General features: G+C 56.2%; 3 protein-coding genes and 1 long non-coding RNA gene across 5 annotated transcripts in view; 2 read left to right on the top strand and 2 right to left on the bottom strand.

Moving 5' to 3' along the window:
- Nucleotides 1-2,076, bottom strand: part of NPLOC4 (NPL4 homolog, ubiquitin recognition factor) — a 55,538-nt gene extending 53,462 nt beyond the window's left edge. Inside the window, exon 1 of one of the 2 annotated variants that reach the window (XM_067715136.1) lies at nucleotides 1,915-2,076. In XM_067715136.1, the coding sequence (XP_067571237.1) occupies nucleotides 1,915-1,929 (15 nt within the window). In that variant the 5' untranslated portion in view covers nucleotides 1,930-2,076. The remainder of the gene's footprint in view (nucleotides 1-1,914) is intronic. The other variant, XM_067715135.1, reaches the window with a different exon arrangement.
- A 112-nt stretch (nucleotides 2,077-2,188) lies between these two features.
- Nucleotides 2,189-4,362, top strand: LOC137212128 (uncharacterized). Its single transcript, XR_010937368.1, has 3 exons — nucleotides 2,189-2,397; nucleotides 2,839-2,938; nucleotides 3,796-4,362. It is a non-coding gene; the product is annotated as an uncharacterized lncRNA (long non-coding RNA).
- Nucleotides 4,363-7,716: 3,354 nt separating this feature from the next.
- Nucleotides 7,717-11,895, top strand: TSPAN10 (tetraspanin 10). Its single transcript, XM_067715750.1, has 3 exons — nucleotides 7,717-7,752; nucleotides 9,026-9,618; nucleotides 10,972-11,895. The coding sequence occupies exons 1-3, from the start codon at nucleotides 7,717-7,719 to the stop codon at nucleotides 11,432-11,434; spliced, it is 1,092 nt and encodes a 363-aa protein (XP_067571851.1). The 3' UTR covers nucleotides 11,435-11,895.
- A 1,239-nt stretch (nucleotides 11,896-13,134) lies between these two features.
- PDE6G (phosphodiesterase 6G) lies at nucleotides 13,135-14,403 on the bottom strand. Its single transcript, XM_067715576.1, has 3 exons — nucleotides 14,240-14,403; nucleotides 13,696-13,736; nucleotides 13,135-13,211 (listed from the first exon to the last, which is right to left on the bottom strand). The coding sequence occupies exons 1-3, from the start codon at nucleotides 14,383-14,385 to the stop codon at nucleotides 13,135-13,137; spliced, it is 264 nt and encodes an 87-aa protein (XP_067571677.1). The 5' UTR covers nucleotides 14,386-14,403.
- Nucleotides 14,404-15,459: the final 1,056 nt, after the last annotated feature.

Genomic DNA, 15,459 nt, shown 5'->3' with positions numbered 1-15,459 from the left:
GCCTTATGAAATCCCAATTGTTAAGAGCATAAAATACTTTCTTTTTGCTTCTTAACAACATCTGTTTAACTTTCTCACTCATCTATGTGCACTCAAGTTATTTTGACTTTTGATTTCTAGTACGCTTTACTCTGGATTCAACATCTAGAAAAATGTCTTCTTAATACACAGCCTGGGCATTAGGTAAACTCCCATTTATTTGTTTCTGAAATCTGTCTCCAACACTGAGGCAGGTTAAGAAGTAAAGAACTCTGCTTCTCTTTGAGGGACTCTATGACTGTTGCTTTGACTGTTCACTTAGGACCAAGAGCATGACACTCCACACCTCGAGAAGCTAAAGGTCAGGATAACACGTTTCTGGAGAGCTCTAAAGCTTAAGAACTTATTCTACTTGTTCATTTACAACAGGGCACGGCAGTCCAGGTTTCCAAGCTAAGCTCAGTATTTAACTCCAAGAGACAAAGATAATTCATACTGAGGGAAGGTATGACTTGGCCTTTGACACATGGTATAAAGTAAAATACACAAGAGACAGACCAGGCAACATGGACACATAGCTTCTTGGTAACTAAGTTTCCCTATTTATAAGAAAATGAGCCCAGAATATTTCTTGTGGGAGTCAAAGAATTGGTGAGATAAAAATTAGTTATCCCATAGAAAATTTTAGAAGACCTCTTTCTAAATAAATAAAAACTTTTGAAATAAATTTCAAAAGAATCATGTTTTAATTCCTGACAATCTGAGAAATTCGACAAGAGATCCATGCTATCAATGAGACCCTAGCCTTATATACGCTAGTAGAAAAGTGGCCTTCTCTGAAACAACTCACGTGTCCATGGTTACTTCAATTTGGTTAAAAATATTACAGTAAAGAGAAAGTCTGGAAGCAGATTTGAGTGCTAATTCTTAACCTATTTCTAGAGTGAGTCACCAAAGACTAGTAAATCTTATTTTAAAAGGAATCAGTTGCTCGTTTCTCTTGGGGCATTCATGCCCACTGCTCATCTCCAGGCTGGGAAACACGGAGCAGACGCCAGGGCCCCTGAATGGAGAGCTGCATTAGGAGGAGTCACCGGATGAAAGCCTGAAAGTCCAGAGCTGGAGGTTCTTGCAGCCCAGAGCATCCAGAGAGGAGGATGAATGCCATTCCCGACACCTGGCAAAACTGCAGAGGCTCTCCCATGGCCAAATTCTGAACATGACTTGCCACCCCATACTGCTTCTGCTTCCTCCAGGAAATCCCAGGTGGTCCTTAACGTTAACCAAAAATTTTTCTGTCCAGCTGGTCTGTTGGCTTTTTTCCGGCTACACTGACTTCTGAGAGGAAACTTTCCACAAGTTAAGGGATGGCCAGTTTTTTCTGATTTTCACTTTTTTTTTTTTTTTAACTTTAAGCAGGGAAAGGGAGTGTGTCAATCCCTGACTTAGGGTACAAAATGAGATCAACCTTTATAACATCCCTTTACAGACAGGTAGCTGTTAAGGTCTCCTTGCCATCCACCAGGCCACCGTTTCCCTTCTTAGCAGCTTCCTCTCGTGGGATGGGGTCCCCGTTTACAGAAAGTGCTCTCCTTTTAAGGAACCCATGACAAGGCACTCACTGGGGCGACGAAAGGAGGCAAGACAGACGGACAGGAGGCGAGGAGGGATCGTAGCCCCGGCCCCGAGGAACTGCAGCCCCTCCAAGCGCGACCCCCGCGACCAGGAATGGAAAGGCCGGCACAACCCACACCCCGCGGACGGCCCGGCCTCCCCCGTCGGCCGGGGACGGGAGGAGCTGAAGAGAGGAGGTCGGGAGCCCGGCCACCCGGCCGGCCCATGAAGAGGAGGGCGGGCCGCTGGGCCTCTCCGCAGGCCGCGCCGGCAAATCTGCTGCCTCATCCCGGCACCCTCCCGCCCGGCCGCCCCACTCACGATGCTCTCGGCCATGGTGGCCGCTCCCGTATCCGGGCTTGAGCCCCGGGCCGCCGCTGCCTGCCGCCCCGCGGGCCTTGCAGCCCCGACCCCCGCCTCAGCCCCAGCCCCGGCCTCCGGCCGCCGCCGCCACCGCCGCTCCAGCTTCACCGCCCGGCCGCCACCGCCGCGATGTCCAGTGCCTCGCCCGACGCGCTCCCCCGGCCACGCGACCGCGCAACCGGGTTCCGGCCGCGCGATCAGGTTCCGGCCGCTCAACCAGGTTCCGGCCCCACCAACGGTCCGCGCCTGCGCAGGGCGGCCCCGCACCGGGCTCCCCGCGGAGGGCCGCCCCCGGCTGGCCACACAGTGGAGAGACGCTGCAGAGAAGCTGGGAGGGAAGCACTAACGCGCGTCTCGCCCAGGAGAGCGGTCGGTGGGCTCGAATTGGACATTCCCAGCGCCTCGCTGGTCCCATGGAAATGGAGAAATAGCTTCGGGAAGGTGACATCATACCTTCATGATATGTATTTTTTAAGAAGGCATTTTCCCTGAATCTAACATAAGAGAAACGAATGAATTTCGACCACATTTTAGATAAATGCTTCTTTGCCACGGAGATACAATATCCTAAAATTGCCCCCAGGGCCAGCTTCACGGGCACCCACGTGTGTGGCTCCGAATGGCCTCACACTTGATTCAATGCTCTGCCGTCACCGTCTTGCAACCTTTAATAGTTTTCAGCAAGGAGCTCCACATTTTTATTTTGCACTGGGCCCTGCACATTTGGTAGCTGACCTTGCCTATGATTATGAAAAAAAAGTTACGAAAACCTCTAAGAGGCTAAACTATGTTTTTTAATCCCATGATTCAATTTCAGATTGTGTTTGTCTCCTGTGTTGAAAACAGTTAGGAGGTTGTTACTCTCATTTCCTCTCCCCGCAGGAAGTCTGAGATCAGGGGGACAGCCGGTTTGGTTTCTTCTGAGGCCTCTCTCCTTGGCTTGCAGACAGCTGCCTTCCTCCCGTGTCTTCCCTCTGCACAGGTGCATCCCTGGTGTCTCTCTGAGTCCCATTTTCCTTTTCTTATAAGGTCATTGGAGGATGGCCCATCCTAATGACCTGATTTTAAGTTAATTACCTCTTTAAAGGCCCTACCTCTAAGTCTCATTCTGAGGTGCTGGGGTTGGGACTTCAATATATAAATTTGGGGGGACACAGTTCGGCCCATAACAGTAGTGGTAACTATGATTTCATCCGAAGGCTACTCTATATCAGAACAAGGCTGAGATGGGGCCTGAGAGGTGATGACCATCTCCCAGAGAGCCTGGCTTTGGAGCCTGATTGCGGTAACTGATGAGGCTGGGTGTGTCCCCTTTGAGGAAGGGACGAGACACAGTTTGGCTGCACAAGGCCTGACCTCCAGCTCCCGTCCTTGCCCTGACCTTCCGCCTGCAGCACAGCAGCCTGAGTGGTCCTTTTAAAGCATGAGTCAGGTCGGAATGCACATTACTCAACACCTGTCATCTCCCCATCTCACTTGGAGCAAAATTCGAACAGCCATTCTTCTTCAAACTTTCCAGGCTTGCTCCCACCTAAGGTACTTTACAGGCCTGAAGCGCTCTTCCTGCACACGTCAGCCTAGTGTTGAAACAGAACAGGACCCTATGGTCTATGCCCCCCATGTCTTCCGCCTGCCTTTTGTCTGTGGAAAAACTTTAGCCAAAGAATAAGTTTAATCAGAGAAATGAGAAAATACAGAAACAAAGGAAAATAGTCAAAGGGGACAAAACAATAATAGTTTATCAGTAAGCAAGGTCAAGGACCTTTAGTTCCACCTCAAGGGCTATAGATAGTATTCTGAGCCGTGCCCTGTGAGCTGTTTTTTTTTTTTTTTTTGCAGTACACGGTCTCTCACTGTTGTGGCCTCTCCCATTGCGGAGCACAGGCTCCAGACGCGCAGGCTTCAGTGGCCATGGCTCATGGGCCTAGCTGCTCCGTGGCACGTGGGATCTTCCCGGACTGGGGCACGAACCCGTGTCCCCTGCATCGGCAGGCGGACTCTCAACCACTGTGCCACCAGGAAAGCCCATGTGAGCTGTTTTATAGGTACTGAAACCCCCACCAGGTAGAAGTTAACTACATGATGACCAGACTGTAGCCATGACAGAAGCTGCCACAATTCTGAGAATTGGCCTCATGGAAATGGGAACAAACTGACCCTGGAACTGAAGATTAACTGTACTTAGAACAATCAAGACGATGCTGGTCAGACCACCAAGGACCAATTTCAGGATGACCATCAGAGCTGACTGTGCTGTCTCTGCATGTAGCCCCCTCCCTCCGTCTATAAAAGCTCTTGCCCACTGCTTGTCAGTGGAGGGGAGTCGGCCTTTGGACAGGAGTCTGCCCTTCCCCTTCCCCGGACCCCGCCATTGCCAGCCTCAGAAATAAAGCAAACTTTCCTTTCCACCAGCCTTGCCTCTTTATTGGCTTTTGAGCAGCAAGCAGCTGGACCCCACATTCAGTTACAGTGTGTGCCAAGTGCACTGCCCTCAGACTGAAGTTGCTGGCAGCCCTGGCTGAGCTCCCCTTTGGGGACTGTGCTCACTCCAGATCACGGTCCCTTCCCCAGGCAGCTCATGCCCAATAACAGTGGATGGCTATCAAGGCGCATACCCATGTCTCAATCTGGGATGACTCTGCAGGCCATCCGAGCTGCGGGGATCACCAAGGACTCTGTTGAGATTGCCTGACAGCTCGCCTTCTCCCTCCACCAGCACAATGCTGTTTCCTTCCCGGGTCTGGATCCTGAGACACTCCCCAGTGACCAGGGTTGGCCTCGCAGGGACCCTGACCTGAGAAAATCCACGAGGTTCGTTCCCTCTTTTCTTTTTTTTTTCTTCTTGGCCACGCCATTCGGCGTGTGGGATCGTAGTTCCTTGACTGCGGATTGAACCCGCGCCGCTTGCACTGGAAGTGTGGAGTCTTAACCACTGGGCCACCAGGGAAGTCCCTCGTTCCCTCTTTTCCTTCGGCTTCTTCTCAGCCCTCTTCTCTTATTTTTGTAAAACGATATGAAATTCACAGAACATACAGTTAACCATTTTAAAGGGAAAAACTCAGTATCATGTAGTACATTCCCAGTGTTGTACAACCACCTCCTCTATCTAGTCCTAAAGTATTTTCGTCACTCCCGGAAGGAAGCCCTACACTCCTTCAGCATTAGCTGCCATTTCCCCCTCCCCCAGCCACTGGCAACCACTAATCTACCTTCTGTCTCTATGGCTTTACCTATTCTGAACATTTTATATAAGTGGAATCGTACTGTATGTGGACTTTCTGTGTCTGGCTTCTTTCACTGAGCACCATGTTTTCAAGGTTCATCCATGTTGTAGCCTGTGTTAGAACTTCTTTCCATTTTATGGCTGAATAATCCACGGTATGGATGGAGCACGTTTTGTTCATCCATTCTTCATTGATGGACACCCGGGTTGTTTCCACCTTTTGGCTGCTGTGAACGTGTATATCCATGTATTCGTGTGAGTCCCTGTTTTCAATCCTTTTGGGTGTATACCTAGGAACCCAACATTTTCCTACAGTGAGGCCTCTCTGATCACCTGATATAAGACAACACCCTCCACCAGCCATTTCCTTTCCTTGCTTCCTAACACTCATGGCCTTATAAAATAGCATATATTTACTGGTTTCTTTGCTTACTCTGTGACTTCCCCTGTACTCAAATGTAAGCACCTTATGACGGGGGATTGTCAGGTTTCCTCACTGTTGTAGGGCTCAGAACAGTCCCTGACAGAGAATAAACCCAGTGTCAGTCATCTGTGCTCACAATAATGCTGTGTTAACGAACTCTCCTCATTCAGTGGCTTAAAACTCAGCTGGCCCTCTGCCGGAGTGTAGGCTGGGCTCCGTGGGGTAGTTGTTCTGGGAGAAGCTAGTGGGGGACCCAAAGCAAGAACACAGACAAATGAAGCGAATAAAAATGAAAAGTGTTCCCTCGGCCGTACTACTCTGGAACTGAACACCAGGAGGAGATTTCAGGGGATGGCATAGGTCAGGGCACACAAGTGCCAGGCGTTTCAGGCCCAGCAAGCAGCCCATGTGGCTGGACTGTAAAATGGTGACTAAATGGAGGAAAAGAGGCTGGGCTTAAACATCAAACGGAAGAAGCTGAGAAAGGGAGTGGGGAGGATGGTGGAGACGGGATGCGGCACACACATACCCCGGAGGCCACCCTTTTTCCTGCCACGCACACGTGTTTGCAGAGGGGCCCCTGGCAGCCTCTGCCCCCACCACGGCCTCCGGCCACAGAAGCCAACAGCAGCGTCGACGCACGTCATAGCCTCATGCACTCCACAAGCAGGACCCAGGAGGTGTGGGAGTGCGTGCCCAAGGTCTTCCAGAGTTGTTGGCTGGTAGGGGTCTGCTCTGAGCCAGTCTTTCCACCGCATCCAAGCCAGGGTGAAAGGGCCGACAATGCAGGGTCAGAGAGCCTGGAGCACATCTCTGCCTGCAGAGGTGGCAGCTGCATGGCTGGGGTCCCTCCAAGCACTAGGGCACAATAGTAACCGTGACAAAGTCCTACTCCTGAGAAGCTCAGAGGGTGGGGGATCCCAGCCACCTCAAAACCAGGAAGGATGTGATCTAGCCAGTGATTAAAAAATAAATAAATAAACAAAGGGGGACTTCCCTGGTGGTCCAGTGGTAAAGAATCCGCCTTACAATGCAGGGGACGCGGGTTCGATCCCTGGTCGGCGAACTAAGATCCCACATGCTGTGGGGCAACTAAGCCCACGCCACAGCTACTGAGCTCGTGCACCTCAGTTAGAGAGCCTGCGTGCCGCCAACTACAGAGCCCACACGCCCTGGAGCCTGCGGGCCACAGCTAAGACCCGATGCAGCCAAAAATAAATAAAATAAATAATAAATAAATTCTTAAAAAAAATAAAGGCACTTCAAATATACACTTATAGAGACTTCCCTGGTGGCGCAGTAGTTAAGAATCCGCCTGCCAATGCAGGGAACACAAGTTCGATCCCTGGTCCAGGAAGATCCCACATGCTGCAGATCAACTAAGCCTGTGCGCCACAACTACTGAGCCTGTGCTCTAGAACCCGTGAGCCACAACTGCTGAAGCCTGCACGCCTACAGCCCATACTCCACAACAAGAGAAGCCACTGAAACGACAAGCCCACGCACCACAACGAGCAGTAGCCCCTGCTCGCCACAACTAGAGAAAGCCTGTGCGCAACAACGAAGACCCAATGCAGCCAAAAATAAAATTAAAATAAATAAAAATTAAAAATATATATACACATATATATATACATACACATATATGTATGTGTATATGTATGTATATGCATATATATACATAAAACTTCTTTCTTGCAGTGAATAAATCGGAATAAACTGGCATTTAGCTGTGGGCAGGTCTCCCGGGCTGTTACTGGGAGCCAGGGTCTGATCTTCGGGCTGAGCTGAGGGGCACCACTGGACCAGCCAGGCTGAGGCCCACACTGGGGCCCTGTGGTGATGCCCATGAGGTCTGCCCCCTGACAGCCCCACCCACGTCATGCCTGCACAGAGCGAGGCCAAGAATCTGGGCTCAAGAAGGATCCTTTGCATCTCAACAAGCAGAGGCTGTCTTAAGCCCTAAACTATGACTCCTCACATGATCCGATCGTGACTGCAAAGTCCCGGTGGGGCTCACAGCTCACAGAGCAGCCGGGGGCACAGGCAGCACCAGCCCTGGTGTCCCAGCCAGAGAGGCCAGCAGGGACCAGCACACCTTTCCTGGTGGAGGATGGAGGAGGGGGAAAGGAGCCCGCTGCTGTCCCAGGTAAGCAGTGCCTGGAGGCCTGCTGGGGTTGGAGATGTCCCCGGCTGGCTTCTCCCCACCCTGGCCCCCCAGAGCCATGTTGTGTGCTGGGGCTAGCCAGCAGGTGGGTGCTCAGGAGGGGCTGCTAAGATTGGGGTGGGCTTTTATTAATCAGGTGCCTTAACCTCCCCCAGCGCCCTGTTCAGACTCTGAAAGGTGACCCGCCCTTGCCCTTGTGTTTGACACGGCATGGGGTGTGTCCACACCCCAAGGAAAGCGCACACCCAGGGGATGGTGCCCACCAGGGCCATCAGGCCACCCTCACATTTTCCCTGTCCCCCACCCACCTGCGACCTGCCCCGCCTTCTCACCTCCCTGTGCCCCCTCCTCGAGGCTGCCATCCGCTCAGCCTGGTATGGCCCCTGCACAGGAGATCCGGCAGGCCTCCCCGTGGATCTGGCGGGTCGGGGGGGGGCTCTGGCTCAGGGTGCGGACAGGGCTGAAGGCCAATGCCGGCAGCCTGGCCTTTTGCTCTTATTGACTTGTTGAGTTCTGGTGGGTGCTGATCAATAACCCTCCTTTCCTGTGCTCTGATGCGGTCAGGCAGGTGGGGAGTGAAGGGCCAGCTTCTTCCTGGTAAACTGGGAGCCCTGCCCAGGCCTGGGGCCTTAGCTTCCTCATTCTTCCCCCACAACCAAACTCAAGGGCCTACTGCCCCTCCCCCTGCAGAGAGGGGGCAGAAGCCCTCCCATACCTGCCTGCCAGTGGAGGGGCTGCAGAGGCAGGCATATCTGAAGTGGAGACTGTCCATCAAGGGGCCAAATGGAACTGGCTTTGCAGCTTCTCCCAACCTCATGATCAGTGAGCCAGTCCTCTGTTGGGGAGCCAAGAGGAGGGTGGGGGGAACCGAGAGAGGGGGTGGCCCCCCCAACCGTCAGCACCCTGTTAATTTTCTCTGTGGTAAGGCCAGGGCCCCCGAGCTTGACTGAGTGTCCTGCTGGAGGGCAAGGTGGGGTCCTCGGGAGGCCCTGCACCCCACAGAGCCCCGGTCTCCTGGCTTCTCCTCTCCCTGCCCCCAGAGCCCCTCACCGTCCCCTCTGCTGCTCGGCCAAGCAGAACAAGCCTTAAGGCCCCCATGTCCCTGGCCTTCTAGGGTCTTTGTGCACCCCTTCCGCCTTCACCTTCCAGCTTCCTCCTCCCTGCAGGCTCTGACCCTGCTCCCAGCTGAGCGTCACAGGGTCTGAGTGAAGAGGGTTGCCCTGGTGAGACCTCCCTCTTCTTCCTCCCTCTGCAGGATGTTGGGGGTCAGGAACCACCCCTCGCCAGAAGCAGCCCCCTCACTTCAAGTCACCTAGGACCAGCACCCTGGGAGAACCAGGCCCGGAGGGCAGGCCTTGGGGGGGTCCTGGCCTGCTGCTTCCCCTGGGGAAGCAGCTTCCTCAAGTGCCTGATCTTCCTGTCCAACTTTGTCTTCTCTCTGCTCAGTCTGCTGGCCCTGGCCATCGGACTCTGGGGCCTGGCCGTCAAGGGGTCTCTGGGGAGTAGTTGGGGGGGCCCCCTGCCCGCAGACCCCATGCTGGGGCTGGTGCTGGGCGGGCTGGCGTTCAGTGCGGTGAGCCTGGCAGGCTGCCTGGGCGCCCTCTGCGAGAACGCCTTTCTGCTGCGCTGCTTCTCTGGGGGCATCCTTGCCTTTCTGGTGCTGGAGGCCGTGGCAGGGGCCCTGGTGGTGGCCTTGTGGGGCCAGTTACAGGATGACCTGGAGCACGTCCTACGCATGGCCATCACCCACTACCAAGACGACCCAGACCTGTGCTTCCTCATTGACCAAGTTCAGCTCGGGCTGCAGTGCTGCGGGGTGGCCTCCTACCAGGACTGGCAGCGGAACCTGTGAGTCCTAGAGCCTGAAAGGGCGGAGGGCAGCCGCATGGTGGCCGGCAGGGTCCCTGGGGCTGGAGAGGAGGCGGGCCACACACACGCTCACATGCACATACTCACCTATACACAAACTCACCTGTATAGGCTCCTCACCTGTACACATATGTGCACACACGCTCATGTGGGCACACTTGCGCATGTACACACTCAGGCCCAGCCAGGGCCACGTGGTCATGCAGGGATGTTAATAGAGAAGCTCAGCCAGTAGAGCTAGAAAGTCACTTTTGGGGGTTGTTTTTTTTTCTTTTTCAGTGAGGACATCGTACATCTCAATGTCAATTGAAAATAACTTTTAGTTTAATTCAGGACATCATTTTGGACTATGACTCCACAGTTCTCCCTCCACTGTGTGTGTGTGTGTGTGTGTGTGTGTGTGTGTGTGTGTGTGTGTGTGTGTGTGCATGGGTGTGTTTAGAGCCATATGGAGACTCTTGAAAACCAGCCATTTGTACCCAACAGTCCCTGCGACATGCTGGGCCCTTCTTCCTGGGCACCTTAGAAGCACCCATCTGGATTGTTCTCATTTGGTGGCCAAGTGTGACTTTGTGTCGGTGGCAGCCCTTTCTGGTGTTGTGATGCCACCCAGCCTGCCGACCTCCAAGCCCCTGCCTTACTGAAGCCCATTCTTCAAGGAGATGAGACTGTGCCTGTGAGGGAGGGCGAAGGGTGAGCCTGCTGGTCACAGGGCCCTGGATGCCAGTCAAAGGCCAAGGGCACCTGAGGGCTGCCTGAAGTGAGTGACAAGAGCAACACTCTCTCGAGGCCCTGCGAGCTCCTCCCAAGCCTCCCATCCCTTGTTGCTGCCCAGTGTGGCCCCTCATGCCCCCACCACGACCCAGTGACCACTACAGAAGCCTCTACCAGTCCTCAACCCACCTTCTCCCACTCCAGCTCTGCTGCTCAGACCAACTCAGCAGCATCTGTGGAGTGAGGCCGTCTTACTTCCAGCCCCCATCAAACCCTTGCCTCCCTTCAACTGTCTTACGCAGTGTGTGCCTTCTAACCAAGCTTGTACAGAGGCCTATGTAGTGCTGCGATGAATTATAGAGAGCTGGGTATCGTGTGTGTGTCTGTGTGTGCACAAGTGTGTGTGCGTGTGCATGTGTGTGTGTACATGCCTGCCAGTGTGCATGTGTGTGTGCATTCATGCCTGTGTGCTTGCATGCATACACATGTGCATGCCTGCGTGCCTATGTGTGTGTGGCCATGGAAGTTTGAAGGCGGGTAGGAGACATTCCACACAGCGCTGGGGTCCAAGACCAGGGGCCCTAGCCTCCAGACTGATGCTCCCATGTGCCCTTGCAGGTACTTTAACTGCAGCTCCCCTGGGGTCCAGGCCTGCAGCCTTCCTGCCTCCTGCTGTATCGACCCCTGGGAAGATGGAGCCTCAGTCAATGACCAGTGTGGCTTCGGGGCCCTGGGCCTGGATGAGGACGCGGCCCAGAGGGTGGTGCACCTGGAGGGCTGCAGCCCCCCACTCCTCCAGTGGCTGCGCAGCAACATCTGGGCTGCAGGTGGCTACGCCATCGTTGTCGTGGTGGTCCAGGGGGCAGAGCTCCTGCTGGCCAGCCAGCTGGTGAGGACCCTGGCTGTCCACAAGAGGGCAGCAGAGAGTGAGGGCTTGTCCACAGGACCCCCAGACTCAGTGCCCTCCCCTCTGCCAAAATGGTCCGGGGCTGACTGGCAGGTGAGACGAAAGACCAGGGCACCCGGATGGGGTCTGGGGCTGCAGGCCTCCCCTCCCCTCCCAGGGAAGGTGTCAGAATAACCCGCCTTGGTGCTTGTGGACATGCACCTTGGGCCCCCAGGCCTCCTCCACCTGCTGGCCTCTGCCTCCCCAGGGTCCCCTTTCCCCCACACTGCCCATTTGCTTGCAAACGCTGCCATGGTCCGAGTGTAAGCTGACCCCAACGACTGCCTGGCCAGCGTCTGCCTCCCACAGAGGGTGCAGGCAAAGCCTGGCTGGCAGGGAGAGTGGGGGGCGAGCGAGACTGGATGAAATCCTGCCACTGAGCCCCAACTCAGACCCTCACCCCAACCCTCACTTCCGATCTCCACATCTGACCACTTTTGACTCTCACCACTGACCCCCCACTTCCAACACCTCCAAGCCCAGTCTATGAGTCCCCACGTCCTCACCATAGCCTGGCTCCTGCTCTCCTCTGGGGCCACCTCCCCCTTTCCTGTCCATTGTGGTGGTTGAGGATGAGGCCCAGGCCTCTCCCTCCAGAGTGCTTTTTTTTGGGGGGGGCGGTAAGTTTTATTGAGATGTATCACTCATACAGTAAATTGCACCAACCTTAAGTGGGCAGCCTGAGGGTTCTTACTTATCCACACACCTGTGGACCCACTACCAGGTCTAGATCCAGCCCGAGCAGGGTCCTTCATCTCCTCCTCGAGGTCACCCCTGTTGGAACTTTGTCGCCTTTGGTTAGCGTGGCTTTTTCTGGCCTTCACATAAATACGATCACAGGGGCCCCCTTCCTGAGAGTCACTCTCTGGTCACTGCTGTGTGAACAGACCCCCTGACGTCCGTGTGGATAGGCACTTGGGCAGCTTCCCGAAGATGACTGCCACTGGGGGCAGTTTCCCGCAGGTTTGTGTGTGGCAGCGTGCCCTGCTTCTCCTGGGTGTGGTGTCAAGAGCGGAATTGCAGGGTTACTGGTAGGCATCTGTCCAGCTTTAGTGGACAGTAAGGATGGGCTGGCTGGGCCCAATCTCCCTGCACCTGTTTCCTCACCTGTGGGGAGCAGATAGGTGAGCTCTGGCCCCCGGAGTACGTGGGGCTGCCTGCCTTGCCCCAATCCAGCCATCAAGAGCCTGGCTCAGTGCCCAATGTGCTTCCTTCCCTCAGCCTAGCCAGGCCCCTGCTATCTCTGCCACCAGTGCCCACATCCATCCACTCTTGCTGAAGAGACTCCACCCTTGGGCCCTGCCCCCACTGACAGCACATCCCAGACAAGTGGTGGGGGACACGCTAATTTTATTTGAAACAGGACATGGGCCATGTTGGAAAGGACAAGCATCCTGCTGGTGTGACAGGTCCAGAGGGGTCTTGCTCTTTCACTGACGCCCGCAGGACTCCTGCCACCCACTCCGCCAGTGCAAGGGCCTCAGCTGGGAAGGGCTAGTGGGGGAAGCTTGTCCTCACCCCCAGACAGGCAGGACAGGGGACACTCCTGGGAGGCCTGCCCTAGCTTTCCAGCCATGGGAGGAGAGGGTCTGTGGACCAGTGTCTCCAGAAGTTAAGCCAGGCCTGGCCGGCCGGAGAGGGTATCCTGCAGGGAGTTGGTGGGCTCCCGGCAACTAGCTTCCATGGGCCTGAGGTCGCCGCCTTGCGGGGATCTCCAGACACAATCTCTGGACACTCTGGAACCCTCCGGTGGGGGGGTGGCCCTGCTTACAGGAATCCTAAGCAGGGGTCAGAAAGGGCAGCGGCATGGAGGGGTCAAGGGCCGGGGTCCAGTGCTAGATGATGCCGTACTGGGCCAGCTCATGCAGCTCCAGGTGGTTGAAGGCCTCCCATGGGCAGATGACCGTGATGTCTGCAGGACAAGGGGGCCAGTGGGTCCAGGAGGGTCCCATGGCCCCAGGAGCCACCATCCCCTCCGGGCCCTGTTGTCCACACCCCAATGGTGAGAGTACAAGTCCAGGGTGTACAGCCCTCTTTTCAGGACATACCACCTTTGGGGTGTGTCGAATGGGCGCCCGGCCCAGGAAGAGAGTGGGTGCAGCAGGCCCAGGGAGGGGGCCAGAGGAAGGTGGGCCTTGCTGCTGGGGGGAGGGGACAGCAAGAGCTTTGGTCTTTTCCAGCCCCTCCAAGCACTCGGTGGACCCGCTGAGTAGGAACAATCCCACTCGGGTGGTGTCTGAAGCTTGAAGTTGGGAAAAAAAAATGAAGGACAGCTGGGGGTGGTGCCCTAAGTGAGCCTCTGCCTGAGGAAGCAGGGGCAGGGGTGATGGGGCCCCAGGCACACTGGGGGGTGGGCAAGTGGGGGGGACCTGGGTGGACGCTAGTGGCCGTCATACCTGTTCCCAGGCCTTCCATTCCGGGGATGTCGTCACCAAACCTACAAGAACAGAGCGGTCAGGGCCAGGAAGAGCGGAGAGGGGGTGTGCATACACTTGAGTGCAGGTTCCTGGGAACGCGGTGTGTCTGAGTGTGTCCTGGGTGTGTACACGTGGGGCTCTTTGGGTGCAGGGAGACATATCAGTTGGTGGGGCTGTGGCTGAGTGTCTGGGTGGCCGCGGGTGGGTGTGCTTTCCAGACAAGAACAGCTAGAGAGGGTGACAGGAGCCCCTGCCCCCCGAGTCCCCTCCACCCCCCGCCCCCCATGCCAGGGAATGGGGGACGCTGAGACAGGCCGGCTCAGGCCCTCAAGACCCGCACCACCTGCTTGAGAGGATGGGACCACCTTCCACCAGGAAAGGGGGGCTGAGGCCCCACCCAGCCCCCCAACCTGAAGGCCCCTGCCACGGCCTCTAGCACCAGAAAGGCCCCATCTCCCTCCTGTGCAGCAGGTGGGCCCTCCACCCCCCTCAGGGCCAGCCCTCCCACAGCTCTGCTGCTCACCCTTGGACGCCTTTCTTGGGGGGCTTGCTCTTGAACTGCCTGGTTTGCCGCTGCTTAAATTTGGGGGGCCCTTTCCTGGGAGTGACGGGCCCCCCAATCACCCTGGTGGCCGGCCGGATCTCGGCCTTCGGCGGCTCCAGGTTCATGGCCAGGCTGGCAGAGACCCCGCGGTGACCTTCGGCTTCTGGACTCCCTCACGCTGTGGGCCCTCCTGCTTCCGACCCACCTCTCAGGTCTCAACCCACCAGAGCAGAGGAAACCCTGAAACATGAGACCCACCGGTCCCCAGTATGACTCAAACAGCAGCCCCCTGTCCCAGGGAGCCCCAGGCAGGGGCTGAGAGTGCTGGGTGGCCCCCCGGTGTGCCCCTCCTCACTGCCTCCCCCTTCTCCTGCATTCCCCATCCCAATCCCTGGGGTGGGACACTTGGCCTCATTCATGGTGGCATGTTAGGCACCTAGCGGCGCCAATAACGGTAACCTGAGAAATGGGAGGGCAGGGTGCCCGGGCAGGGGAGGGGCCTGTGTCACAATGAAACGCCCAGGCGAGCTGTGTAGCCCTGGCCCCAGCAGCGTCTTCCCTCTGCTGGTAAATACCCTACCTCCCCCGTCCCACCCCCCACCCCGCCCCAGCCACTCACTGGGCACCAGCATCACCTGCTGGTGTCCTTGAACCCACTGCACAGGGTGACCTCCCCTCCTCCTCTCCCCCGGAGTCCCCCCCTCGAGGCCCTAAGCCCTGGTGACCTAGGCCAGGGGCAGCTCACCTTCCTCTAAGCCTATTAGCACCAGAGGGAGACCCTAATTCCTCAGGGTCCACTAGAAGCCCAGAAAGTTCTGGGGCTAAGTACATGATGCAGAGAGGAGCCGCTGCCCTGGCACTGAGCCGGTGCTCAGGCACCACTTCTCGGGCCCTGTTTCTTGCCCCCTCCCCACCTGTGGGCTGCAATGCCTGGCTGCAGCCTGGGGCCACCGCTAGCTGCCTGTTAGAGTATTAGGGGCTGAGGTCAACCGGGAGGCAAGAACAGGTGGTTCTCCCAGCGAGGAAGGCCTGGTTGTAGGTGCCGGGGCACCTGGGATTCGGTGGACCCCACCGTGGACCTTCCTTCCCTAAGGTTCGGTCTCTGTGCCGGGACCAGCAGCAGCCTGAGAGGAACCAGGGGACAGGAGCTGGATCTACACGGGGTCCAAGTTGGACAGCAGCAGGTCTGGTGGCCCCGG

Source organism: Pseudorca crassidens, chromosome 19 (genome assembly GCF_039906515.1).
Source record: "Pseudorca crassidens isolate mPseCra1 chromosome 19, mPseCra1.hap1, whole genome shotgun sequence".
NCBI classification, from domain to species: Eukaryota; Metazoa; Chordata; class Mammalia; order Artiodactyla; family Delphinidae; genus Pseudorca; species Pseudorca crassidens.
The sequence above is the reverse complement of the archived record's forward strand: the minus strand, read 5'-3'. Positions and strand labels throughout refer to the sequence as shown.